The sequence below is a fragment of the Caloenas nicobarica genome, chromosome 29, assembly GCF_036013445.1.
Source record: "Caloenas nicobarica isolate bCalNic1 chromosome 29, bCalNic1.hap1, whole genome shotgun sequence".
NCBI lineage: Eukaryota > Metazoa > Chordata > Aves > Columbiformes > Columbidae > Caloenas > Caloenas nicobarica.
Window position 1 is genome coordinate 949,131 of NC_088273.1, and position 26,461 is coordinate 975,591.

A 26,461-nucleotide genomic window follows, 5' to 3' on the forward strand; every position below is an offset into this window, starting at 1 on the left:
CGGCTGACCCCCCCCGAAAAGGGGACCCAGGCGTCCCCTGAGAAAAAGGAACCCAGGCATCCGGCCCCCACGCCCCCGAACCCCCTCAAACTGGTCTGTACTGGCCCAAACTGGGCGCGTGCCTCAGTTTCCCCGTCAGTCAAACAGGACGGGGTGGGAAGAAGGGCGACCGGGTGCGGGGGGGTCACTGGGAGCCATTAGGAGCTACTGGGAGTTACTGGGAGCTACTGGTGCTGGGAGTTACTGGGATGTACTGGGAGCTCCTGGGAGTTACTGGGAGCTCCGGTTACTGGGAGCCACTGGGATGTACTGGGAGCTCCTGGGAGCCATTAGGGGTTACTGGGAGCCACTGGGGGTTACTGGGAGCCACTGGGGGTTACTGGGAGCCACTGAGAGCTACTGGCAGCTACAGCTACTGGGAGCTATTGGGAACTACTGGGAGCTACTGGAAGCTCCCGGGAGCTACTGGGAGCTACTGGGAGCTACTGGGAGGCCCTGGGACGGCACCCACCATGGCGCGGCGCAGGCATTGCCTCCAGCGGCACTTCTGGCGCTTGCGGTTGCGCCCCCCGAACTTGGGCTTGTCGCGGCAGAAGTCGCAGCGGCCGCAGTCGACCGGGCGCTCGCAGCCCGAACAGGCCCCGCAGCGCCGGCTGCCCCGGCTCCGCTGCGGCACAAAGCGGGGTCACCCCACCCCGAAATTACTCGCTTTCCCCTTCTTTTCCCTTCCCCAGGGTGTGTGTGTTTGGGGCGGGGGCGGGCGGGGATGTTAGTGCGTGAGCGGCTATTAGCGGCATTACGGTAGCGGGTGGTGGTATTAGTAGCATTACGGGAGGTGGGGGGCGGGGTCAGGGTGGAGGTTGCTATTGTGCTGGTGCAGCTATTAGGGGACTTACGGTGGCCAGGTCCTAATATTAGAACCAATATGGTACTTGCGCGCCACTACTACGGGAGCTGGGCCCTGATATTACAGGTATTACAGTAGCTGAACCCGTTTATTATGGGGGTTCTGACTCTCATACTAAATCCTGGAGCAGCTATTAGGCACGTTATGGTAGCCAGGCCCCTATATTAGAATGAATATGGTACTTGTGTGCCGCTATTATGGTAGTCTAGTGCTAATTTTACAGGTATTACGGTACCCATGCCCATCTATTCTAGTAATTCTGACCCCAATATTAACTCCCACAGCACCTATTAGGGGCTTTATGGTAAACAGGCCCCAATATTAGAATGAATACGGTACTTGTGTACCGCTATTAAGGGAGCTGGGTGCTTACGTTACAGGCATTACGGCACCTGTACCCCACTATTATGGTAATTCTGACCCTGGTATAATGTTCTGGGGCAGCTATTAGGCATGCTATGGTACCCAGAAACCAGTATTAGAAGGAATACGGTACTCGTGTGCCACCAGTATGGGAGCTGGGTATCAATATTACAGACGTTACGGTACCTTCACGCCTCTATTATGGAGGTTGTAACTCTCCCATTAATCCCTAGAGCAGCTATTAGAAACGTTATGGTATCCGAGCTCCAATATTAAGGGAAATATGGGCCCTGGGTGCCAATGCTACAAGCATTACGGTACCTAGATTCCAGTATTAGGAGTAATGCGGCACCTCTGACCCACTATTAGGAACATTATGGGAGCTTGGTGTCAATATTACAGGTATTACGGTACCGTGGCCCCTATTAGGGTAATTGTGACACCAATATAAAAGCCCAGAACAAATATTAGGAGCATTATGGTAGCCAGGCCCCAGTATTAGAATGGACACAGTACTCGTGTGCTGCTATTACGGGAGTTCGGTGCCAATTTTACAGGTATTACGGTACGTAAACCCCTCTATTACGGTTGTTCTAAACTCCGATATTAAGCTCTGGAGCGGCTATTAGGGGCATTATGATACCCGGGCCCCAGTATTAGGAGCAATGTGGTACCCGTGTCCCACAAACAGAAGAATTACGGGCTCTGGGGGTCAATATTACACGTATTACGGCACCCGAACCCCTCCATTACGCTGCTTCTGATCCTAAATTCTGGAGCAACTATTAGGAGCTTTACGGTGCCTAGGCTCCAATATCAGGCATATTACGGTACGTAGATGCCAATATTACAAGCATTACGGTACCAACACTGTTATTATAATTCTGACCCTGATAGTCACCTTGGGAGCAGCTATTAGGGGCTTTACGGTACGTGGGTTCCAGCATTAGAAACAATTTGGTACTGTGCCGAGCTATTAAAGGAATTACGGGACGTGGGTGCCAATACTCCAGGCATTACGGCACCCGTGCCCCACTACCACGGTGGTTTCTGAGCCCAGAATTAACCTCTGACGCAGCTATTAAGGGTGTTACGGTACCTGAACCCCAACATTACAACTTCATGAGCAGCTATTAGGGCTGTTACGGTACCTGCCCCCGCACCCCACTTATACCTGAACCCCAATATAAAGCCTCTGGGCAGCTATTATGAACTTTACGGTACCCACCCCCTCTTTTAGAAACATTACGGTGCCATAAACACCAACGTTACATTCGGGAGCGGCTATTGGGAGCATTACGGTACCACCCCCCTAATTAGCATGGCGCAGCTATTAGCGCCACTACAGCCGCAGCGAGGCCCTGCTATTAGGAACATTACGGCCCCGCCCAGTCCCCAACAGCTGCACCGGGAAAGGACCCAAAAATGAACGGAAAAAAAGGGACCCAGGAGTTCGGGGATGGACCCAGGCGTCCGGGAAAGGACCCAGGAGTTCAGGAGGGACCCAGGCGTCCGGCACTCACCCCGCCCCCGCGCGTCCCGGGGTGCTTGGGGGGTCTCCCCGGTTTTTTCTTCTCCTTCGCCGGCTGCTTCTGGAACAGGGTGGGAGGGGTCAGAAGGGACCCAGGCATCCGGGAGGGACCCAGGCGTCCGGGAGCGGGAGGAGGGGACACTCACCCTGTGGCGGGTGCTGGGGGCGGCGCTGGGTTCCCGCTCCGGGGCGGGGTTCCATTTCTGGGGAGGGAGGGAAAATGGGGGTGAGGGTGGACCCAGGCGTCCGGGAGGGACCCAGGCATCCGGGAGGGACCCAGGAGTTCGGGGGAACCCAGGAGTTTGGGGGGACCCAGGAGTTTGGGGAACCCAGGAGTTTGGGAAGGACCCAGGAGTCCTGGGGGACCCAGGAATTCGGGAGGGACCCAGGAGTTCGGGATGGACCCAGGAGTTCGGGAGGGACCCAGGCGTCCGGGAGGGACCCAGGAGTTCAGTGGGGACCCAGGAGTTCGGCGGGGACACAGGAGTTTGGGAGGGACCCAGGAGTCCTGGGGGACCCAGGAGTCCAGGTGGAGACCCAGGAATTCGGGAGGGACCCAGGAGTTCGGTAGGGACCCAGGAGTTCGGGAGGGACCCAGGCGTCCGGGACTCACCACTGTCAGTTTGCGGGGGCCGGGGGGTGGCTTCTTGTTGACCCCCGACCTCTGTGGGGACAAAGGGGAAGGGGTCAGAGGCGGCGGGGGGACACAGGGGGATATGGGGGGACATGGGGGGCTTGGGGGTACCTGGGGCAGGCAGCCATGGGGCTATGGGGTGGATATGGGGTCTATGGGGTGATCTATGGGGTCTATAGGTACCTGTGGGCACAGGCAGATGTGGGGCTATGGGGGGTCTATGGGGTGATCTATGGGGTCTATGGGTACCTGTGGGCGCAGGCAGCACCGGTGCAGGCACACATGGGGCTATGGGGTGATCTATGGGGTGATCTATGGGGTCTATAGGTACCTGCGGGCACAGGCAGATGTGGGGCTATGGGGGGTCTATGGGGTGATCTATGGGGTCTATGGGTACCTGCGGGCGCAGGCAGCAGCGGTGCAGGCACACATGGGGCTATGGGGTGATCTATGGGGTGATCTATGGGGTGATCTATGGGGTGATCTATGGGTACCTGTGGGCGCAGGCAGCGGCGGCGCAGGCAGCGCCACTGGCGTTTCCTCCCGGGCTGCAGGCGGCGCTGGCAGAAGCAGCAGCTCCCACAATCCTCGGTGCTCAGGCAGCCCCCGCAGGACCCACAGCCCCAGCCCTGGGCACATGGGGGGCAGGGGGGATCAATATGGGTCAACACGGGGAAATGGGGGGCACTGGGGGTCAACATGAGTCAATGCAGAGTCAGCGTAGGGTCAATGGGGATCAATGGGGGTCAACATGAATCAATGTAAAGTCAATGAGGGTCAATGGGCATCAATGAGGGTCAATGGGGGTCAACATGAGTCAATGTAGAGTCAATGGGGGTCAATGGGGATCAATGGGGATCAACATGAGTCAATGTAGAGTCAATGGGGGTCAATGGGGATCAATGAGGGTCAACATGAGTCAATGTAGAGTCAATGGGGGTCAACGGGCATCAATGAGGATCAATACGGGCCAATGAGGGTCAACATGAATCAATGTAAAGTCAATGAGGGTCAATGGGCATCAATGAGGGTCAATGCGGGTCAATGGGGGTCAACATGAGTCAATGTAGAGTCAATGGGGGTCAATGGGGATCAATGGAGATCAATGGGGGTCAACATGAGTCAATGTAGAGTCAATGAGGGCCAATGGGCGTCAATGATGGTTAATGCGGGTCAATGAGGGTCAACATGAATCAATGTAAAGTCAATGGGGGTCAATGAGGGTCAATGGGGGTCAACATGAGTCAATGTAGAGTCAATGGGGGTCACAATGGAGCAATAGAAGGTTAACGTGGCGTCAATGGGGGGCAGGGGAATCAATATGGGTCAACACGGGGCAATGGGGGGCAGTGGGGGTCAACATGAGTCAATGTAGAGTCGATGGGGGTCAATGGGGATCAACATGGGTCAATGTGGGTCAATAAGGGTCAATGGGGGTCAATGGGGGAGTCAACACAAGGTCAACATGGGGTCAAAAATGAGTCAATGGGGACCAATGGATGTCAATGGGGATCAATGGATGTCAATGGGGATCCATGGAAGTCAATGGGGAGTCAACAGATGTCAATAGGGAGTCAGTGGCAACCAATGGATGTCAATGGATGTCAATGGGGACTCAATGGGGACCAATGGGTGTCAACGGGGACCAATGGATGTGAATGGGGACCAATGGATGTCAATGGGGACTCAATGGGGACCAATGGATATCAATGGGGAGTCAACGGGGATCAATGGATGTCAATGGAGACCAATGGATGTCAATAGGGAGTCAATGGATGTCAATGGGGAGTCAATGGGGACCAATGGATGTCAACGGGGACCAATGGATGTCAATGGATGTCAATGGGGAGTCAATGGGGACCAATGGATGTCAACGGGGACCAATGGATGTCAATGGATGTCAATGGGGAGTCAATGGGGACCAATGGATGTCAACGGGAACCAATGGATGTCAATGGATGTCAATGGGGAGTCAATGGGGACCAATGGATGTCAACGGGAACCAATGGATGTCAATGGATGTCAATGGGGAGTCAATGGGGACCAACAGATGTCAATGGTGACCAATGGATGGGAGTCAATGGGAATCAATGGATGGGAGTCAATGAGGATCAATAGATGTCAATGGGGAGTCAACAGATGTCAATGGATGTCAAAAGGAAATCAATGGATGTCAATAGGGACCAATGGATGTCAACCGGGACCAATGGATGTCAATGGATGTCAATACGGAGTCAATGGCGACCAATGGATGGGACTCAATGGGGATCAATGGATGGGAGTCAATGGGGACCAATGTATGTCAATGGGGAGTCAAGAGATGTCAATGGATGTCAATGGCGACCAATGGATGTCAATGGATGTCAATGGGGATACCATGGGGACCAATGGGTGTCAATGGGGACTCCATGGGGACCAATGGGTGTCAATGGGGACCAATGGATGTCAATGGGGACTCAATGGATGTCAATGGGGAGTCAATGGCGACCAATGGATGTCAATGGATGTCAATGGGGACCAATGGGTGTCAATGGGGACTCAATGGGGACCAATGGATGTCAATGGGGAGTCAATGGCGACCAATGGATGTCAATGAATGTCAATGGGGACTCAATGGGGACCAATGGGGACCAATGGATGTCAATGGGGAGTCAATGGCGACCAATGGATGTCAATGGATGTCAATGGGGACTCAATGGGGACCAATGGGGACCAATGGATGTCAATGGGGAGTCAATGGGGATCAATGAATGTCAATGCATGTCAATGGGGACTCAACGGGGACCAATGGGTGTCAAGGGGGACCAATGGATGTCAATGGGGACCAATGGGTGTCAATGGGGAGTCAATGGCGACCAATGGATGTCAATGGGGACTCAATGGGGACCAATGGGTGTCAACGGCGACCAATGGGTGTCAATGGATGTCAATGGGGAGTCAATGGGGAGTCAATGGCAACCAATGGATGTCAATGGGGACTCAATGGGGAGTCAATGGCAACCAATGGATGTCAATGGGGACTCAATGGGGACCAATGGGTGTCAACTGGGACCAATGGATGTCAATGGGGAGTCAACGGGGAGTCAACGGATGTCAACGGGGACCAATGGGTGTCAACTGGGACCAATGGATGTCAATGGGGAGTCAACGGGGAGTCAACGGATGTCAACGGGGACCAATGGGTGTCAACGGGGACCAATGGGTGTCAACGGGGAGTCAATGAGGATCAATGGAAGTCAATCAAGACAAATGGATGTCAATGGGGACCAACAGATGTCAACGGGGACCAACGGATGTCAACGGGGACCAATGGGGGTGGCAATGACCTTGGGGGTCGTTACCTTCTTGACGATGCGCAGGCAGCGGCGCAGGAGGCACTTGGCGGGGGACGGGCGGGCGCAGGCGCTGCAGATGCCGCAGTCGCGGGGGAGGAGACAAGCGCCGCACGACCCGCAGCCCACGCGCTGCGGGGGGACCCAGGCGTTCGGGAGGGACCCGGGAGTTCAGGGGCACACGGGAGTTTGGGGGGACACGGGAGTTTGGGGGGACGCAGGAGTTCGGGGGGACTCAGGAGTTCGGGGGGGGACCCAGGACTTCAAGAGGGACCCAGATGTTTTGGGGGGGACACGGGAGTTTGGGGAACCCAGGAGTTCGGGAGGGACCCAGGAGTTCGGGGAGGGACCCAAGAGTTTGGGGCGACATGGGAGCTCGGGGGGGACCCAGTTCAGGGGGGACATGGGAGTTTGGGAGGGAGCCAGGAGTTCGGGGGGGGACCCAGGAGTTCGGGGAGGGACCCAGGAGTTCGGGGAGGGACCCAGGCGTCCGGGTACCTTGAAGAATCGCTGCTCCCGGTTGAATTCCCGTCTCCGGGCTGGGGGAGGAGAGGGGTCAGAGCATGGAGGGGGGGGACACCCTGGAGACCCCCAGGGCACCCTGAGCCCCACCCAAGGGGCTCCCAGAGAGGAAGAGGAAGAGGAAGAGGAAGAGGAAGAGGAAGAAAGGAAGGAAGGAAGGAAGGAAGGGGGAAGGAAGGGAGGAAGAAAAAGGAAGGAAGGAAGGAAGGAAGGAAGGAAGGAAGAAAAAGGAAGGAAGGAAGGAAGAAAAAGGAAAGAAGGAAGGAAGGAAGAAAAGCAAGGAAGGAAAGAAGGAAGAAAAAGCAAGGAAGGAAGGAAGGAAGGAAAAAAGGAAGGAAGGAAGGAAAGAAGGAAGGAAGGAAGGAAGGAAGGAAGGAAGAAAAAGGAAGGAAGGAAGGAAGGAAGGAAGGAAGGAAGGAAGGAAGGAAGGAAGGAAGGAAGGAAGGAAGGAAGGAAGGAAGGAAGAAAAAGGAAGGAAGAAAAAGGAAGGAAGGAAGAAAAAGCAAGGAAGGAAGGAAGGAAGGAAGGAAGAAAAAGGAAGGAAGGAAGGAAGGAAGGAAGGAAGGAAGGAAGGAAGAAAAAGGAAGGAAGGAAGAAAAAGGAAGGAAGGAAGGAAGAAAAGCAAGGAAGGAAAGAAGGAAGAAAAAGCAAGGAAGGAAGGAAGGAAGGAAAAAAGGAAGGAAGGAAGGAAGGAAGGAAGGAAGGAAGGAAGAAAAAGGAAGGAAGGAAGGAAGGAAGGAAGAAAAAGGAAGGAAGGAAGGAAGGAAGGAAGGAAGGAAGGAAGGAAGGAAGGAAGGAAGGAAGGAAGGAAGGAAGAAAAAGGAAGGAAGAAAAAGGAAGGAAGGAAGAAAAAGCAAGGAAGGAAGGAAGGAAGGAAGGAAGAAAAAGGAAGGAAGGAAGGAAGGAAGGAAGGAAGGAAGGAAGGAAGGAAGGAAGGAAGGAAGGAAGAAAAAGGAAGGAAGGAAGAAAAAGGAAGAAAAAGGAAGGAAGGAAGAAAAAGCAAGGAAGGAAGGAAGGAAGGAAGAAAAAGCAAGGAAGGAAGGAAGGAAGGAAGAAAAAGGAAGGAAGGAAGGAAGAAAGGAAGAAAAAGGAAGGAAGGAAGGAAGAAAGGAAGGAAGGAAGGGAGGAAGGAGGAGGAAGACAAGGAGGAAGAGGAAGGAGGGAAAGGAAAGACACAGAGGAAGGAGGGAGAGGAAGGAGGAAGGAGGAAGGAGGAGGAAGCAGGAAGAAGGAGGAGTAGGAAGAAGGAAGGAGGAAGCAGGAAGAAAAAAGAAGAAGGAAGCAGGAAGGAGAAAGCAGGAGGAAGGGAGGAAGCAGGAAGGAGAAGGAAGAAGGAAGGAGGAAGCAGGAAGAAGGAAGCAGAAAGGAGGAAGCAGGAGGAAGGAAGAAGCAGGAAGGAGAAGGAAGGAGGAAGGAGGAGGAAAAAGGAAGGAGAAAGCAAGGAGGAAAGAGGAAGGAGGAAGCAGGAAGGAGGAAAGAGGAAGGAGGAAGCAGGAAGGAGAAGGAAGAAGGAAGGAGGAAGGAGGAGGAAGAAGGAAGGAGGAAGCAGGAAGAAGGAAGCAGGAGGAAGGAGGAAGCAGGAAAGAGAAGGAAGAAGGAGGAAGGAGGAGGAAGCAGAGAGGAGGAGGAGGGAGGAAGGAGGAAGGAGGAAGGAGGAAAGAGGAAGGAAGGAGGAAGTGGAAGGAGGAAGCAGGAAGGAGGAAGCATGAAGGAGGAAGGAGTAAGAAGAAGGAGAAGGAAGCAGCAAGGAGGAAGCAGGAAGAAGCAGCAGCAAGAGGGAGGAAGCAGAAAAGAGGAAGGAGGAAGAGGAAGGAGGAAGCAGGAAGAAGCAGGAAGCAGGAGGAAGCAGAGAGGAGGAGGAGGGAGGAGAGAGGAAGGAGAAAGGAAGGAGGAAGGAGGAAGTGGAAGGAGGAAGCAGGAAAGAAGAAGCATGAAGGAGGAAGGAGTAAGAAGAAGGAGGAGGAAGCAGCAAGGAGGAAGCAGGAAGAAGGAAGCAGGAAGAAGAAGCAGCAAGAAGCAGGAAGCAGAAAGGAGGAAGGAGGAAGAGGAAGGAGGAAGCAGGAAGGAGGAAGCAGGAGGAAGGAGGAAGCAGGAAGAAGCAGGAAGCAGGAGGAAGCAGAGAGGAGGAGGAGGGAGAAGGGAGGAAGGAGGAAGGAAGGAGGAAGCAGGAAGGAGGAAGCAGGAAGGAGGAAGCAGGAAGAAGCAGCAGCAAGAAGGAGGAAGCAGAAAGGAGGAAGGAGGAAGCGGAAGCAGGAAGCGGAAGGAGGACGCGGGCCGATGGGGGAGGAAGGCTCAGGCTGCCGCCGCTGAGGATGAGGACGGGGGTGCCGACGACTCACCGCGGCACTCGGGGCAGAGCCAGCGGCACCGGCGCTGAGTCGGCAACGTCACCCCCGGGAACAGCCCCTGGCACCCGCCGCAGCACCTGAGCGGGGACCCAGGCGTCCGGGAGGGACCCAGGCGTCCGGGAGAGGGAACCCACCCCATACAGGGGACCCAGGAGTTCGGGGGGGACCCAGGCATCCGGGAGACAAAACCCACCCCAACAAGGGACCCAGGCGTCCGGGAGAGGGAACCCACCCCATACAGGGGACCCAGGCGTCCGGGAGGGACCCAGGCGTCCGGGAGAGGGAACCCACCCCATACAGGGGACCCAGGAGTTCGGGAGGGACCCAGGCGTCCGGGAGAGGGAACCCACCCCATACAGGGGACCCAGGAGTTCGGGAGGGACCCAGGCGTCCGGGAGACAAAACCCACCCCATACAGGGGACCCAGGAGTTCGGGGGGACCCAGGTGTCCGGGAGACAGAACCCACCCCAACAGGGACCCAGGCGTCCGGGAGAGGGAACCCACCCCATACAGCCCATACAGGGGACCCAGGAGTTCGGGAGGGACCCAGGCATCCGGGAGACAGAACCCACCCCAACAGGGGACCCAGGAGTTCGGGAGGGACCCAGGCGTCCGGGAGACAAAACCCACCCCAACAGGGGACCCAGGCGTCCGGGAGAGGGACCCCCAGCCCACATAGGGGACCCAGGAGTTCGGGAGGGACCCAGGCGTCCGGGAGACAAAACCCACCCCATACAGGGGACCCAGGAGTTCGGGAGGGACCCAGGCGTCCGGGAGAGGGAACCCACCCCATACAGGGGACCCAGGAGTTCGGGGGGGACCCAGGCGTCCGGGAGACAAAACCCACCCCAACAGGGGACCCAGGCGTCCGGGAAAGGGACGCCAAGCCACCAGGGGCGACCCAGGAGTCCGGGAGGGACCCAGGCGTCCGGGAGAGGGAACCCACCCCATACAGGGGACCCAGGAGTTCGGGGGGGACCCAGGCATCCGGGAGACAAAACCCACCCCACACAGGGGACCCAGGAGTTCGGGGGGCACCCAGGAGTCCGCGAGAAGGACCCCAACCCACCAGAGGGGACCCAGGAGTCCGGGAAGGACCCAGGCATCCGGGAGGGACCCAGGAGTTCGGGGGGGACCCCAACCCACCCGAGGGGACCCAGGAGTTCGGGAGGGACCCAGGTGTCCGGGAGACAGAACCCACCCCAACAGGGGACCCAGGTGTCCGGGAGGGACCCAGGAGATCGGGAGGGACCCAGGCGTTCGGGAAAGGGACCCCAACCCACCCAAGGGGACCCAGGAGTCCCGGGGGGACCCAGGAGTTCGGGGGGGACCCAGGCATTCGGGAAAGGGACCCCAACCCACCCAAGGGGACCCAGGAGTCCCGGGAAGGACCCAGGAGTCCGGGAAGGACCCAAGAGTTCGGGGGGGACCCAGGCATCCGGGAGGGACCCAGGAGTTCGGGAAAGGGACCCCAACCCACCCGAGGGGACCCAGGAGTGAGTCCGGGAGGGGACCCAGGAGTTCGGGAGGCACCCACCGCCCCCCCCCGCCAAGAAAAGGGACCCAGGCATCCGGGCCGCCCCTCCCCCACTCACGCCACCACCCCCTCCTGGGGGGGCTCGGGGGGGGAGGGGCGTTTCCGGGTCCTCCGGGGGGGGAGGGGCTGCTCGGGGGTGGGCGGAGCCTCGGCGGGGGGCGTGGCCTCGGAGGGCGGGGTGGGCGGAGCCTTGGCAGGGGGCGGAGCCTCGGAGGGTGGGGTGGGTGGGGCTTCCTCTTTAGCCCCGCCCCCCGGCTCGGGGGGGGGGCCCATTGGCCGGCGCCATTTGGGTCCTTTCCTAGGCTGGGGGTTGGGGGGGGGACACAAATGGGGAAACATTTTGGGGACCCCCCCCCCATTTTGGGGACCCCCACCCCAAGGACCCCCCCCATTGTGTCCCCCCCACTTTGGGGACCCCCCAATTTTTGGGGACCCCCCCATTTTGGGGACCCCCCCATTGTGTCCCCCCCATTTTGGGGGACCCCCCACTTTGGGGACCCCACCCCATTGTGTCCCCCCCATTTTGGGGACCCCCCCATTTTGGGGACCCCACCCCAAGGACCCCCCCATTGTGTCCCCCCCACTTTGGGATCCCCTCACTTTGGGGACCCCCCCATTGTGTCCCCCCCATTTTGGGGACCCCCCCACTTTGGGGACCCCCCCATTGTGTCCCCCCCACTTTGGGGACCCCCCAATTTTTGGGGACCCCCCCCAAATTTTTGGGGACCCCCCCCCAATCCCCCATATAACCCAAGGCACCTTCAATCCCCCCCCAATCACTCCATTGGGGCTCCCTTCATTTTTCAAGTCCCACCCCAACATTTTTGGGGACCCCCCCCAATTTTGGGGACCCCCCCCAGTCTTGGGGACCCCCCCCAATTTTTGGGGACCCCCCCAATCCCCCATATAACCCAAGGCACCTTCAATCCCCCCCAATCACTCCATTGGGGCTCCCTTCATTTTTCAAGCCCACCCCCAAGATTTTTGGGGACCCCCCCCAATTTTGGGGACCCCCCCCATTCTTGGGGACCCCCCCCAGTCTTGGGGACCCCCCAAATTTTTGGGGACCCCCCCAATCCCCCATATAACCCAAGGCACCTTCCATCCCCCCCAATCACTCCATTGGGGCTCCCTTCATTTTTCAAGCCCCCCCAAAATTTTTGGGGACCCCCCCCCCAATTTTGGGGACCCCTCCCAATTTTTGGGGACCCCCCCCGTACCTTGGGGGGCCCCGATCTCTCCAGCCCGTTCTTGAAGTCGAAGTTGTCGAGGTCGCGTTCGGGCCCCAGGAACCGGCTCAGTTCGATTTTGCTGCGGAATTTCTGCCCCGTGGGGCTTCGGGGGGGTCCCCAAAATTAAGGGGGGGGGGTCCCCAAAATTAAGGGGGGGGTCCCCAAAATTAAGGGGGACCCCCCAAAGCTTAGCTGGGAAGGGGCGTTGGGTTATAAGGGGACAGTGAGAGTCAAGGGGAAGTAATGGGGGGGGACATAAATGGGGGGGTCCCCAAAATTTGGGGGGGGTCCCCAAAATTTGGGGGGGGGGGTGAGAACACGGGGGGGGTCCCCAATAATGGGGGGACCCCAAAAACCCAAAGGCGGGTTCACTGAGATATGGGGGGGACCCCGAAATCCATGGGGAAGTAATGGGGGGGGGACATAAATGGGGGGGTCCCCAAAATTTGGGGGGTCCCCAAAATTTGGGGGGGGTCCCCAATAATGGGGCGACCCCAAAAACCTAAAGGGGGGTTCAGTGAGATATGGGGGACCCCGAAATCCATGGGGAAGTAATGGGGGGGGGACATAAATGGGGGGGGTCCCCAAAATTTGGGGTGCAGGTTTTGGGGTTTGGGTTTAAGGCTGGGGTTTGGGGTGCAGGTTTGGGGTGCAGGTTTGGGGTGCAGGTTTTGGGGTGCAGGGGGTTTTAGGGCTCAGGGTTTGGGTTTAGGGCTCAGGTTTGGGGTGCAGGATTTAGGGCTCAGGTTTTGGGGTGCAGGTTTTGGGGTCTGGCTTTAGGGCTCAGGTTTGGGGTGCAGGATTTAGGGCTCAGGATTTGGGGTGCAGGTTTGGGGGTTCAGGTTTGGGGTGCAGATTTGGGGGTTCAGGTTTGGGGTGCAGGTTTGGGGGTGCAGGTTTGGGGGTGCAGGTTCGGGGGTTCAGGTTTGGGGTGCAGGTTCGGGGGTGCAGGTTTGGGGTGCAGGTTTGGGGTTCAGGTTTGGGGTTCAGGTTCGGGGGTGCAGGTTTGGGGTGCAGGTTTGGGGGTTCAGGTTTGGGGTTCAGGTTTGGGGTGCAGATTTGGGGGTGCAGGTTTGGGGGTGCAGGTTGGGGGTGCAGGTTTGGGGGTGCAGGTTCGGGGTGCAGGTTTGGGGGTGCAGGTTTGGGGGTGCAGGGCTCAGTTCTGGGGCAGGTTTTGGGGTTCAGGTTCGGGGTTCGGTTTCGGGGTTCGGTTTCGGGGGTTCAGGTTCGGGGTTCAGTTTCGGGGGTTCAGTTTCGGGGGTTCAGGTTTCGGGGTTCGGTTTCGGGGTTCAGTTTCGGGGGTGCAGGTTCGGGGTTCGGTTTCGGGGTTCGGTTTCGGGGTTCAGTTTCGGGGGTTCAGTTTCGGGGGTTCAGGTTTCGGGGTTCGGTTTCGGGGTTCAGTTTCGGGGGTGCAGGTTTGGGGTTCGGTTTCGGGGGTTCGGTTTCGGCGTTCGGTTTCGGGGTTCGGTTTCGGGGGTTCAGGTTCGGGGTTCGGTTTCGGGGGTTCGGTTTCGGGGTTCGGTTTCGGGGTTCAGGTTCAGGGCTCGGTTTCGGGGTTCGGTTTCGGGGTTGGGGTTCAGGTTTGGGGTGCAGGTTTGGGGGTGCAGGTTCGGGGTTCAGTTTCGGGGTTCGGTTTCAGGGTTCGGTTTCGGGGTTCGGTTTCGGGGGTTCGGTTTCGGGGTTCGGTTTCGGGGTTCGGTTTCGGGGGTTCAGTTTCGGGGTTCAGGTTCGGGGTTCAGTTTCGGAGGTTCAGGTTCGGGGTTCGGTTTCGGGGGTTCAGTTTCGGGGGTTCAGGTTCGGGGTTCGGTTTCGGGGTTCAGGTTTGGGGTTCAGGTTCGGGGTTCAGGTTCGGGGTTCGGTTTCGGGGTTCGGTTTCGGGGTTGGGGTTCAGGTTTGGGGTTCAGGTTTGGGGTTCAGGTTTGGGGGTTCAGGTTCGGGGTTCGGATTCGGGGTTCGGTTTCGGGGTTCAGGTTCGGGGTTCAGTTTCGGGGTTCGGTTTCGGGGGTTCGGTTTCGGGGGTTCGGTTTCGGGGTTCGGGGTTCAGGTTCGGGGTTCGGTTTCGGGGTTCGGTTTCGGGGTTGGGGTTCAGGTTTGGGGTGCAGGTTCGGGGTTCAGTTTTGGGGTTCGGTTTCGGGGTTCGGTTTCGGGGTTCGGTTTCGGGGTTCGGTTTCGGGGGTTCAGGTTCGGGGTTCAGGTTTGGGGGTTCAGGTTCGGTTTCGGGGTTCGGATTCGGGGTTCGGTTTCGGGGTTCGGTTTCGGGGTTCGGTTTCGGGGTTCGGTTTCGGGGCTTCAGGTTCGGGGTTCGGGGTTCGGATTCGGGGGGTCAGGTTCGGGGTTCGGTTTCGGGGTTCAGGTTTGGGGGTTCAGGTTCGGTTTCGGGGTTCGGGTTCGGGGTTCGGTTTCGGGGTTCAGTTTTGGGGTTCAGGTTCGGGGTTCAGTTTCGGGGTTCGGTTTCGGGGGTTCAGGTTCGGGGGTTCAGGTTTCGGGGTTCGGTTTCGGGGTTCGGTTTCGGGGTTCAGGTTCGGGGTTCGGTTTCGGGGTTCGGTTTCGGGGTTGGGGTTCAGGTTTGGGGTGCAGGTTCAGGGTTCAGTTTTGGGGTTCGGTTTCGGGGTTCGGTTTCGGGGTTCGGTTTCGGGGGTTCAGGTTCGGTTTCGGGGTTCGGTTTCGGGGGTACCTCTGGTAGTAGGTGTCGGAGCGGCCGCACGTGGCCCCCGATTTGCGAAAGGCCTCTCGGCGCCGCCAGCCCGGGCCCAGCGCCGGGCACGGCTCCCAGCCCCCCGACATGGCCTACTGCGGAAAACGGCTCAGAAACAGCCAAAAACACCCCAAAACACCCAAAAAACACCCCAAAAACACCCCAAAAACACCCAAAAACACCCCAAAAACACCCCAAAACCAGCCAGCCCGGGCCCAGCGCCGGGCACGGCTCCCACCCCCCCGACACGGCCTACTGCGGAAAACGGCTCAGAAACAGCCAAAAACACCCAAAAACACCCAAAAACACCCCAAAAACACCCAAAAACACCAAAAAACACCCCAAAACCACCCCAAAACCAGCAGGCCCGGGCCCAGCGCCGGGCACGGCTCCCAGCCCCCCGACATGGCCTACTGCGGAAAACGGCTCAGAAACACCCAAAAACACCCAAAAACACCCAAAAACACCCCAAAAACACCCAAAAACACCAAAAAACACCCCAAAACCACCCCAAAACCAGCAGGCCCGGGCCCAGCGCCGGGCACGGCTCCCAGCCCCCCGACACGGCCTACTGCGGAAAACGGCTCAGAAACAGCCAAAAACACCCAAAAACACCCAAAAAACACCCAAAACCACCCCAAAACACCCCAAAACCACCCCAAAAACATCCCAAAACACCCCAAAAATACCCCAAAACACCCCAAAACCACCCCAAAAATACCCCAAAACCACCCCCAAAACACCCCAAAAACATCCCAAAACACCCCAAAAACACCCCAAAAATACCCCCAAACCACCCCAAAAACATACCAAAACACCCCCAAAACCCCCAAAACACCCCAAAACCACCCAAAATCACCCCAAAAACACCCCAAAACGCCCAAAACCACCCAAAATCCACCCCAAAACCACCCCAAAACCACCCCAAAACCAGCCAAAAACACCCCCAAAACATCCCAAAACACCCCAAAAACACCCAAAAAAACCCCCCAAAACACCCCCAAAACAGGCAGAAACACCCCAAAACCCCCAAAAGACCCAAAAAAACACCCCAAAAACACCGCAAAAACACCCCAAAACACCCCAAAACCCCCAAAAGACCCAAAAAAACACCCCGAGACCCAAAAAACACCCCAAAAAACACCGCAAAAACACCCCAAAACACCCCCAAAACCACCCCAAAACCAGTCAAAAACACACCAAAAATACCCCAAAACCACCCCCAAAACACCCCAAAAAGGCCAGAAACACCCCCAAAACACCCCAAAACAACCCAAAACACCCCAAAACCCACCCCAAAAGACCCAAAAAACACCCCAAAAACACCCCAAAAACACCCCAAAAACACCCCAAAAACACCCCAAAAACACCCAAAACACCCCAAAACCACCCAGAAACACCCCAAAAAAACCCCAAAAAACCCCAAAATGACCCCTAAAACACCCCGAAAAACACCCCAAGACCACCCAAAAACACCCCCAAAACACCCCAAAATCAGCCAAAGGCACCCCAAAAAACACCCCAAAACACCCAAACCCACCTGAAAACACCCCAAAACCACCCCAAAAACCACCCCAAAAACGACCCCAAAAACGACCCCAAAACACCCCAAAACGAACCCCAAAACACCCCAAAAAACACCCCAAAAAACACCCAAAAACCAGCCAGAAACACCCCAAAAATACCCCAAAACACCCCAAAATCACCCAAACCCTGCACCCCAAACCCTGCACCCCAAACCCTGCACCCCAAACCCTTTGCACCCCAAACCCTTTGCACCCCAAACCCTGCACCCCAAACCCTGCACCCCAAACTCTGCACCCCAAACCCCTGCACCTCAAACCCTGCACCCCAAACCCTTTGCACCCCAAACCCTTTGCACCCCAAACCCTGCACCCCAAACCCTGCACCCCAAACTCTGCACCCCAAACCCCTGCACCTCAAACCCTGCACCCCAACCCCTGCACCCCAAACCCTGCACCCCAAACCCTGCACCCCAACCCCTGCACCCCAAACCCTGCACCCCAAACCCTGCACCCCAAACCCTTTGCACCCCAAACCCTTTGCACCCCAAACCCTTTGCACCCCAAACCCTGCACCCCAAACCCTTTGCACCCCAAACCCTTTGCACCCCAACCCCTTTGCACCCCAACCCCTGCACCCCAAACCCTTTGCACCCCAAACCCTGCACCCCAAACCCTGCACCCCAAACTCTGCACCCCAAACCCCTGCACCTCAAACCCTGCACCCCAAACCCTTTGCACCCCAAACCCTTTGCACCCCAAACCCTGAACCCCAAACCCCTGCACCCCAAACCCTTTGCACCCCAAACCCTGCACCCCAAACCCTGCACCCCAAACCCTGCACCCCAAACCCTTTGCACCCCAAACCCTTTGCACCCCAAACCCTGCACCCCAAACCCTTTGCACCCCAAACCCTGAACCCCAAACCCCTGCACCCCAAACCCTTTGCACCCCAAACCCTTTGCACCCCAAACCCTTTGCACCCCAAACCCCGCACCCCAAACCCCGCACCCCAAACCCTTTGCACCCCAAACCCCTGCACCCCAAACCCTGCACCCCAAACCCTGCACCCCAAACCCTTTGCACCCCAAACCCTGCACCCCAAACCCTGCACCCCAAACCCTTTGCACCCCAAACCCTGCACCCCAAACCCTGCACCCCAAACCCTTTGCACCCCAAACCCTGCACCCCAAACCCTGCACCCCAAACCCTTTGCACCCCAAACCCTTTGCACCCCAAACCCCTGCACCCCAACCCCTGCACCCCAAACCCTTTGCACCCCAAACCCTTTGCACCCCAAACCCTTTGCACCCCAAACCCTGCACCCCAAACCCTTTGCACCCCAAACCCTTTGCACCCCAAACCCCTGCACCCCAAACCCTTTGCACCCCAACCCCTGCACCCCAAACCCTGCACCCCAAACCCTTTGCACCCCAAACCCTTTGCACCCCAAACCCTGCACCCCAAACCCTTTGCACCCCAAACCCTTTGCACCCCAAACCCTGCACCCCAAACCCCTGCACCCCAAACCCTTTGCACCCCAAACCCTGCACCCCAAACCCCTGCACCCCAAACCCTTGCACCCCAACCCCTTTGCACCCCAACCCCTGCACCCCAAACCCCTGCACCCCAAACCCTTTGCACCCCAAACCCCTGCACCCCAAACCCTTTGCACCCCAAACCCTTTGCACCCCAAACCCTGCACCCCAAACCCTTTGCACCCCAAACCCTGCACCCCAAACCCCTGCACCCCAACCCCTGCACCCCAAACCCTGCACCCCAAACCCTTTGCACCCCAAACCCTTTGCACCCCAAACCCTTTGTACCCCAAACCCTGCACCCCAAACCCTTTGCACCCCAAACCCTGCACCCCAAACCCTGCACCCCAAACCCTTTGCACCCCAAACCCTTTGCACCCCAAGCCCTGCACCCCAAACCCTGCACCCCAAACCCTGCACCCCAAACCCTTTGCACCCCAAACCCTTTGCACCCCAAACCCTGCACCCCAAACCCTGCACCCCAAACCCTTTGCACCCCAACCCCTGCACCCCAAACCCCTGCACCCCAAACCCTTTGCACCCCAAACCCTGCACCCCAAACCCTTTGCACCCCAAACCCTTTGCACCCCAAACCCTGCACCCCAAACCCTTTGCACCCCAAACCCTTTGCACCCCAAACCCTTTGCACCCCAACCCCTGCACCCCAAACCCTTTGCACCCCAAACCCTTTGCACCCCAAACCCTGCACCCCAAACCCTGCACCCCAAACCCTTTGCACCCCAAACCCTTTGCACCCCAACCCCTGCACCCCAAACCCTTTGCACCCCAAACCCTGCACCCCAAACCCTTTGCACCCCAAACCCTTTGCACCCCAAACCCTGCACCCCAAACCCCCTGCACCCCAAACCCCTGCACCCCAAACCCTTTGCACCCAAACCCCTGCACCCCAAACCCCCTGCACCCCAAACCCTGCACCCCAAACCCTTTGCACCCCAAACCCTTTGCACCCCAAACCCTGCACCCCAAACCCTGCACCCCAAACCCTTTGCACCCCAAACCCTGCACCCCAAACCCTGCACCCCAAACCCTGCACCCCAAACCCTTTGCACCCCAAACCCTGCACCCCAAACCCTGCACCCCAAACCCTTTGCACCCCAAACCCTTTGCACCCCAAACCCTGCACCCCAAACCCTGCACCCCAAACCCCCTGCACCCCAACCCCTGCACCCCAAACCCTTTGCACCCCAAACCCCTGCACCCCAACCCCTGCACCCCAAACCCTGCACCCCAAACCCTTTGCACCCCAAACCCTGCACCCCAAACCCTGCACCCCAAACCCTTTGCACCCCAAACCCTGCACCCCAAACCCTGCACCCCAAACCCTTTGCACCCCAAACCCTGCACCCCAAACCCTTTGCACCCCAACCCCTGCACCCCAACCCCTGCACCCCAACCCCTGCACCCCAAACCCTTTGCACCCCAAACCCTTTGCACCCCAAACCCTGCACCCCAACCCCTGCACCCCAACCCCTTTGCACCCCAAACCCTGCACCCCAACCCCTGCACCCCAACCCCTTTGCACCCCAAACCCTTTGCACCCCAAACCCTGCACCCCAACCCCTGCACCCCAAACCCTTTGCACCCCAAACCCTGCACCCCAAACCCTTTGCACCCCAAACCCTGCACCCCAAACCCCTGCACCCCAAACCCTTTGCACCCCAAACCCTTTGCACCCCAAACCCTGCACCCCAAACCCTTTGCACCCCAAACCCTGCACCCCAAACCCTGCACCCCAAACCCTTTGCACCCCAAACCCTGCACCCCAAACCCTGCACCCCAAACCCTTTGCACCCCAAACCCCTGCACCCCAAACCCTTTGCACCCCAAACCCTGCACCCCAAACCCTGCACCCCAAACCCTTTGCACCCCAAACCCTGCACCCCAAACCCTGCACCCCAAACCCTTTGCACCCCAAACCCTTTGCACCCCAAACCCCGCACCCCAAACCCTTTGCACCCCAAACCCCTGCACCCCAAACCCTGCACCCCAAACCCTGCACCCCAAACCCTGCACCCCAAACCCTTTGCACCCCAAACCCTTTGCACCCCAAACCCTGCACCCCAAACCCTGCACCCCAAACCCTTTGCACCCCAAACCCTTTGCACCCCAAACCCCGCACCCCAAACCCTTTGCACCCCAAACCCCTGCACCCCAAACCCTGCACCCCAAACCCTGCACCCCAAACCCTTTGCACCCCAAACCCTGCACCCCAAACCCTGCACCCCAAACCCTGCACCCCAAACCCTGCACCCCAAACCCTGCACCCCAAACCCTTTGCACCCCAAACCCTGCACCCCAAACCCCTTGCACCCCAAACCCTTTGCACCCCAAACCCTGCACCCCAAACCCTTTGCACCCCAAACCCTTTGCACCCCAAACCTTTTGCACCCCAAACCCTTTGCACCCCAAACCCTTCACCCCAAACCCTGCACCCCAAACCCTTTGCACCCCAAACCCCTGCACCCCAAACCCTGCACCCCAAACCCTTTGCACCCCAAACCCCCTGCACCCCAAACCCTGCACCCCAAACCCTTTGCACCCCAAACCCTTTGCACCCCAAACCCTTTGCACCCCAAACCCTGCACCCCAACCCCTGCACCCCAAACCCTTTGCACCCCAAACCCTGCACCCCAAACCCCTTGCACCCCAAACCCTTTGCACCCCAAACCCTGCACCCCAAACCCTTTGCACCCCAAACCCTTTGCACCCCAAACCTTTTGCACCCCAAACCCTTTGCACCCCAAACCCTTCACCCCAAACCCTGCACCCCAAACCCTTTGCACCCCAAACCCTTTGCACCCCAAACCCCTGCACCCCAAACCCTGCACCCCAAACCCTTTGCACCCCAAACCCCCTGCACCCCAAACCCTGCACCCCAAACCCTGCACCCCAAACCCTTTGCACCCCAAACCCCTGCACCCCAAACCCTTTGCACCCCAAACCCTTTGCACCCCAAACCCTGCACCCCAAACCCTGCACCCCAAACCCTTTGCACCCCAAACCCTTTGCACCCCAAACCCCTGCACCCCAAACCCTGCACCCCAAACCCTTTGCACCCCAAACCCCCTGCACCCCAAACCCTGCACCCCAAACCCTGCACCCCAAACCCTTTGCACCCCAAACCCCTGCACCCCAAACCCTGCACCCCAAACCCTTTGCACCCCAAACCCTTTGCACCCCAAACCCCTGCACCCCAAACCCTGCACCCCAAACCCTTTGCACCCCAAACCCTTTGCACCCCAAACCCCCTGCACCCCAAACCCTGCACCCCAAACCCTTTGCACCCCAAACCCTTTGCACCCCAAACCCTTTGCACCCCAACCCCTGCACCCCAAACCCTTTGCACCCCAAACCCTTTGCACCCCAAACCCTTTGCACCCCAACCCCTGCACCCCAAACCCCTGCACCCCAAACCCTGCACCCCAAACCCTTTGCACCCCAAACCCTTTGCACCCCAAACCCTGCACCCCAAACCCTTTGCACCCCAAGCCCCGCCCCTCCAAAGAGGCCCCGCCCCCAACCCCCCAGGCCACGCCCCCTTGCAGCCCCAAACCGCCTTGTTTTCCCCCCAAACAGCCCCAAAATTCCTCATTTCCCCCCCAAAAATTGCTCATTCCCCCCCCCAAAAATTCTCATTTTCCCCCCAAGCAGCCCCAAAATTCCTTTTTCCCCAAATTCCTCATTTCCCCCAAACACCCCCAAAACTCCTCATTCCCCCCCCCAAATTTCCCATTTTTCCCCCAAAACTCCTCAGTTCCGCCCCCAAATTCCTCATTTTCCCCCAAACCTCCTCATTCCCCCCCCAAATTTCCCATTTTTTCCCCCAAACCTCCTCATTCCCCCCCCCAATTTCCCATTTTTTCCCCCAAACACCCCCAAAACTCCTCATTCCCCCCCCAAACTTCCCAATTTTCCCCCCAAACCCCCTCATTCCCCCCCAAATTCCTCATTTCCCCCCAAACACCCCCAAAACTCCCCATTTTTCCCCCCAACCCCCCATTTTTCCCCCTCCCCCCCCCCAGCTCCTCATTCTCCCCTCCCCCCCCCTCCCCTCCCCCCTTCCCCCCCCCCAACCCGGCCCCTTTTTTGCCCAAACCCGCCCGGTTTTCCCCATTTTTCTTTTTTTTCCCGCCGTTTCGCGCGGTTTCCCGCGCGCGCGCTACCGTTCCCGCCATCTCGTGGCGCAGCACCCGCCACCGGCGCGAGGGAAGGGGCGGGGCCGCACCGCCCGGAAGCGGAAGGACGCGGAGGAGGAAGGCGTGGGGCACGTGACGCGGCGGCAGCCAATGGGGAGCGAGAACCGCGCCCCGGGGGGGTTTGTGGGTGGGGTTTTCCTTGCGGGTGGGCGGGGATATGCAAATGAAGGCATCACGTGGTTTGGGGGGGCGCCCGGGTGCGGACACGTGATGCGGGGGTGGGCGGGGTTATGCTAATGAGGGCGGCGCTCCCAGCGGCCCCCGCGGCGCCAGCGGAGACACCGCAGAGACCCATAGACACCTATAGAGACCTATAGAACCCTATAGAGACCTATAGACAGCCATAAAGCCCTATAGAGACCCATAGGGAGCCATAGACACCTATAGACACCTATAGAGCCCTATAGAGACCCACAGAGACCCATAGACACCTATAGAGACCTATAGAGAGCCATAGAGCCCTATAGACAGCTATAGAGACCTATAGAGACCCATAGAGACCTATAGGACCCTATAGAGACCCACAGAGACCCACAAACACCTATAGAACCCTATAGAGAGCCACAGAGCCCCATAGAGCCCCATAGAAACCTATAGACGCCTATAGAGACCCATAGAGCCCTATAGACGCCTATAGAACCCTATAGAGAGCCATAGAGTCCTACAGACACCTATGGAGACCTATAGAGAGACATGGACACCTATAGAGCGCTATAGAGCCCTATAGAAACCCATAGAGACCCATAGACACCTATGGAGACCCATAGGGACCGTAGAGACCTATAGAGACCCAGAGAGCCCCACAGAGACCTATAGAGACCTACAGACACCTATAGAGCCCTATAGAGCCCCATAGAGCCCCACAGAACCCTACAGATACGGCCCCATGGAGCCCTATAGAGCCCCATAGCGCCCTATAGAGGCCCATAGAGCCCTATAGACACCCATAGAGCCCTATAGACATCTACAGACACTTATAGAGAGCTATAGAGACCTATAGAGACCCATAGAGACCCATAGACACCCATAGAGCCCTATAGACACCTATAGAGACCCATAGGGACCCATAGAGCCCTATAGACAGCTATAGAGACCCATAGACACCTATAGACACCTATAGAGACCCATAGGGTCCCATAGAGCCCCATAGAGCCCTATAGAGCCCCACAGAACCCTATAGATACGGCCCCATAGAGCCCTATAGAGCCCCATAGCGCCCTATAGAGCCCCCATAGTTGCCCATAGCAACCCCTGTGGCCCCTATGGAAACCCCTATGGCCCCATAGAGCCCTATAGATCCCCCCCCGGGACCCCCTATGGAAACCCCTATGGCCCCATAGAGCCCCCGCAGCCGCTTCCTTCAACACCCATTTTATTGAGGAGAGGGACCCAGGCGTCCGGGAAAGGGACCCAGGCGTCCGGGACAGGGACCCAGGCATCCGGGAAAGGGACCCAGGCGTCCGGGGCAGCCCGGGAGTTGTGGGTGGGGGAGACTTTGAGAGGGGACCCAGGCGTCCGGGCGGGGACCCAGGCGTCTGGGAGAGGGACCCAGGCGTCCGGGCGGGGACCCAGGCGTCCGGGGAGGGACCCAGGCGTCCGGGAGGGGACCCAGGCGTCCGGGAAAGGGGACCCAGGCGTCCGGGAGGGGACCCAGGCGTCCGGGAAAGGGGACCCAGGCGTCCGGGAGGGGACCCAGGCATCCGGGAAAGGGGACCCAGGCGTCCGGGAGGGGACCCAGGCATCTGGGGAGGGACCCAGGCGTCCGGGAAAGGGGACCCAGGCGTCCGGGGGTGAACACAAAGGGTCCAGGAAAGGGGACCCAGGCGTCCGGGCGGGGACCCAGGCGTCCGGGAGTGGACCCAGGCGTCCGGGCGGGGACCCAGGCATCCGGGGAGGGACCCAGGCGTCCGGGGAGGGACCCAGGCGCGCGGTCAGCGCTGGGAGCGCAGGTCGGTGGTGAGCGGGTCGTGCTGGATGGTCTGGTGCAGCATGAGCGCCAGCAGCCCCGCGCGGTTGGTCATGGCCGCCCGCACGTTGCGCTCCTGCTCAAACAGCTCGTCCAGCTTGTACCACTGCGGACGGACAGGGGGACGGGGGGACAGGGGGACATGGGGACAGGGGGACATGGGACAGGGGGACAGGGGGACAGGGGGATATGGGGACAGGGGGACATGGGGACAGGGGGACAGGGGGACAGGGGGATATGGGGACAGGGGGATATGGGGACAGGGGGACAGGGGGACATGGGGACAGGGGGACATGGGGACAGGGGGATATGGGACAGGGGGATGGGGGGACAGGGGGACAGGGGGACATGCGGATATGGGACAGGGGGACATGGGGACACCCACTGTCACCTGCTGTATCTCCCAACATGTCCCCCCATGTCCCCAGGGGTGTGCCCAGTGATGTCCCCCCCATAGCCCCATATCCCCCTGACCCCTGTCCCCATATCCCCATATCCCCCATCCCCTTGTCCCTATGTCCCCCTGTCCACACGTCCCCATATCCCCATGTCCCCCTGTCCCATATCCCCTTGTCGCCATATCCCCCATCCCCATGTCCCCCTGTCCCCCTGTCCCCACATCCCCATGTCCCCCTGTCCCACATCCCCACATCCCCATGTCTCCACATCCCCGTGTCCCCATGTCCCCATGTCCCCCCGTCCCCCTCTCCCCTTGTCCCCATCCCCATATCCCTACGTCCCCACATCCCCATGTCTCCACGTCCCCCTGTCCCCATATCCCCCTGTCCCCCATCCCCATATCCCCATATCCCCCGTCCCCATGTCCCCCTGTGCCATGTCCCCATGTCCCCATGTCCCATGTCCCCCCATCCCCCTGTCCCCATATACCCTTGTCCCCACCTCCCCCTATCCCGTTGTCCCCATGTCCCCATATCCCCCTGTCCCCCATCCCCATATCCCTACATCCCCATATCCCCATGTCTCCACATCCCCCTGTCCCCCTGTCCCCATGTCCCCCAATGGCCCCATGTCCCCTTGTCCCCATCCCCATGTCCCCCTGTCCCGTTGTCCCCACATCCCCCTGTCCCCACATCCCCCCATCCCCATGTCCCCTGTCCCCATCTCCCCATATCCCCCTGTCCCCATGTCCCCATCCCCATATCCCTACGTCCCCACATCCCCATGTCTCCATGTCCCCCTGTCCCCATGTCCCCAAATGTCCCCCTGTCCCCCCGTCCCCCTGTCCCCATATCCCCCAATGTCCCCCTGTCCCCATGTCCCCAAATGTCCCCATGTCCCCCTGTCCCCCCATCCCCATAACCCCCCGTCCCCACGTCCCCCTGTCCCGTTGTCCCCATATCCCCATATCCCCATGTCCCCATGTCCCCATGTCCCCCTGTCCCACATCCCCCTGTCCCCATGTCCCCCAATGTCCCCATGTCCCCCTGTCCCCCATCCCCATATCCCTACATCGTCATATCCCCATGTCTCCACATCCCCCTGTCCCCATGTCCCCCTGTCCCCATATCCCCCAATGTCCCCCTGTCCCCATGTCCCCCAATGTCCCCTTGTCCCCATCCCCATGTCCCCATGTCCCCCTGTCCCCCATCCCCATATCCCCCTGTCCCACATCCCCGTGTCCCCCTATCCCCATGTCCCCATGTCCCCAAATGTCCCCATGTCCCCCTGTCCCACATCCCCATGTCCCCATGTCCCATATCCCCCCGGTGTCCCCGGTGTCCCCAGTGTCCCCCCGTCCCCCGCACGCACCACGCGGATCCTCTCCAGATCCACCTCGGCGCGGCGCAGCTTCTCCCAGCAGTAGTGCCGGTGGCAGCGCCGCTTGGGGACGCGGCAGAACTCGCCCGTCAGCTCGAACACGTCGCGCACCAGCGGGCAGCCGCACACCTCGTCTGCCGGCACCTGCGCCACGCGGCACCCGTGGGTGCCCCATGCACCCACAGCACCCATAGGACCCCATGGAACCCAATAGGACACCATGGAACCCCATAGAACCCCACAGCACCCATAGGACACCATGGAACCCAATAGGACACCATGGAACCCCATAGGACCCCACAGCACCCATAGGACACCACAGAACCCCACAGGACC

At 59.0% G+C, this 26,461-nt stretch overlaps 2 protein-coding genes across 2 annotated transcripts in view; both read right to left on the reverse strand.

Moving 5' to 3' along the window:
* Nucleotides 1-22,398, reverse strand: part of MBD1 (methyl-CpG binding domain protein 1) — a 25,237-nt gene extending 2,839 nt beyond the window's left edge. The window contains exons 1-12 of the mRNA XM_065653209.1: nt 22,348-22,398; nt 15,082-15,194; nt 12,396-12,510; nt 11,234-11,478; nt 9,629-9,714; nt 7,266-7,306; nt 6,777-6,899; nt 3,930-4,064; nt 3,415-3,465; nt 2,948-3,004; nt 2,794-2,862; nt 512-667 (exon numbers count right to left, since the gene is read on the reverse strand). Of these exons, the coding sequence (XP_065509281.1) occupies nt 512-667; nt 2,794-2,862; nt 2,948-3,004; nt 3,415-3,465; nt 3,930-4,064; nt 6,777-6,899; nt 7,266-7,306; nt 9,629-9,714; nt 11,234-11,478; nt 12,396-12,510; nt 15,082-15,194; nt 22,348-22,359 (1,203 nt within the window). The 5' untranslated portion in view covers nt 22,360-22,398. The remainder of the gene's footprint in view (nt 1-511; nt 668-2,793; nt 2,863-2,947; nt 3,005-3,414; nt 3,466-3,929; nt 4,065-6,776; nt 6,900-7,265; nt 7,307-9,628; nt 9,715-11,233; nt 11,479-12,395; nt 12,511-15,081; nt 15,195-22,347) is intronic.
* Nucleotides 22,399-23,749: 1,351 nt separating this feature from the next.
* The window catches only part of CXXC1 (CXXC finger protein 1), a 29,822-nt gene continuing 27,110 nt past the window's right edge, over nt 23,750-26,461 (reverse strand). The window contains exons 14-15 of the mRNA XM_065653365.1: nt 26,117-26,269; nt 23,750-24,452 (exon numbers count right to left, since the gene is read on the reverse strand). Of these exons, the coding sequence (XP_065509437.1) occupies nt 24,312-24,452; nt 26,117-26,269 (294 nt within the window). The 3' untranslated portion in view covers nt 23,750-24,311. The remainder of the gene's footprint in view (nt 24,453-26,116; nt 26,270-26,461) is intronic.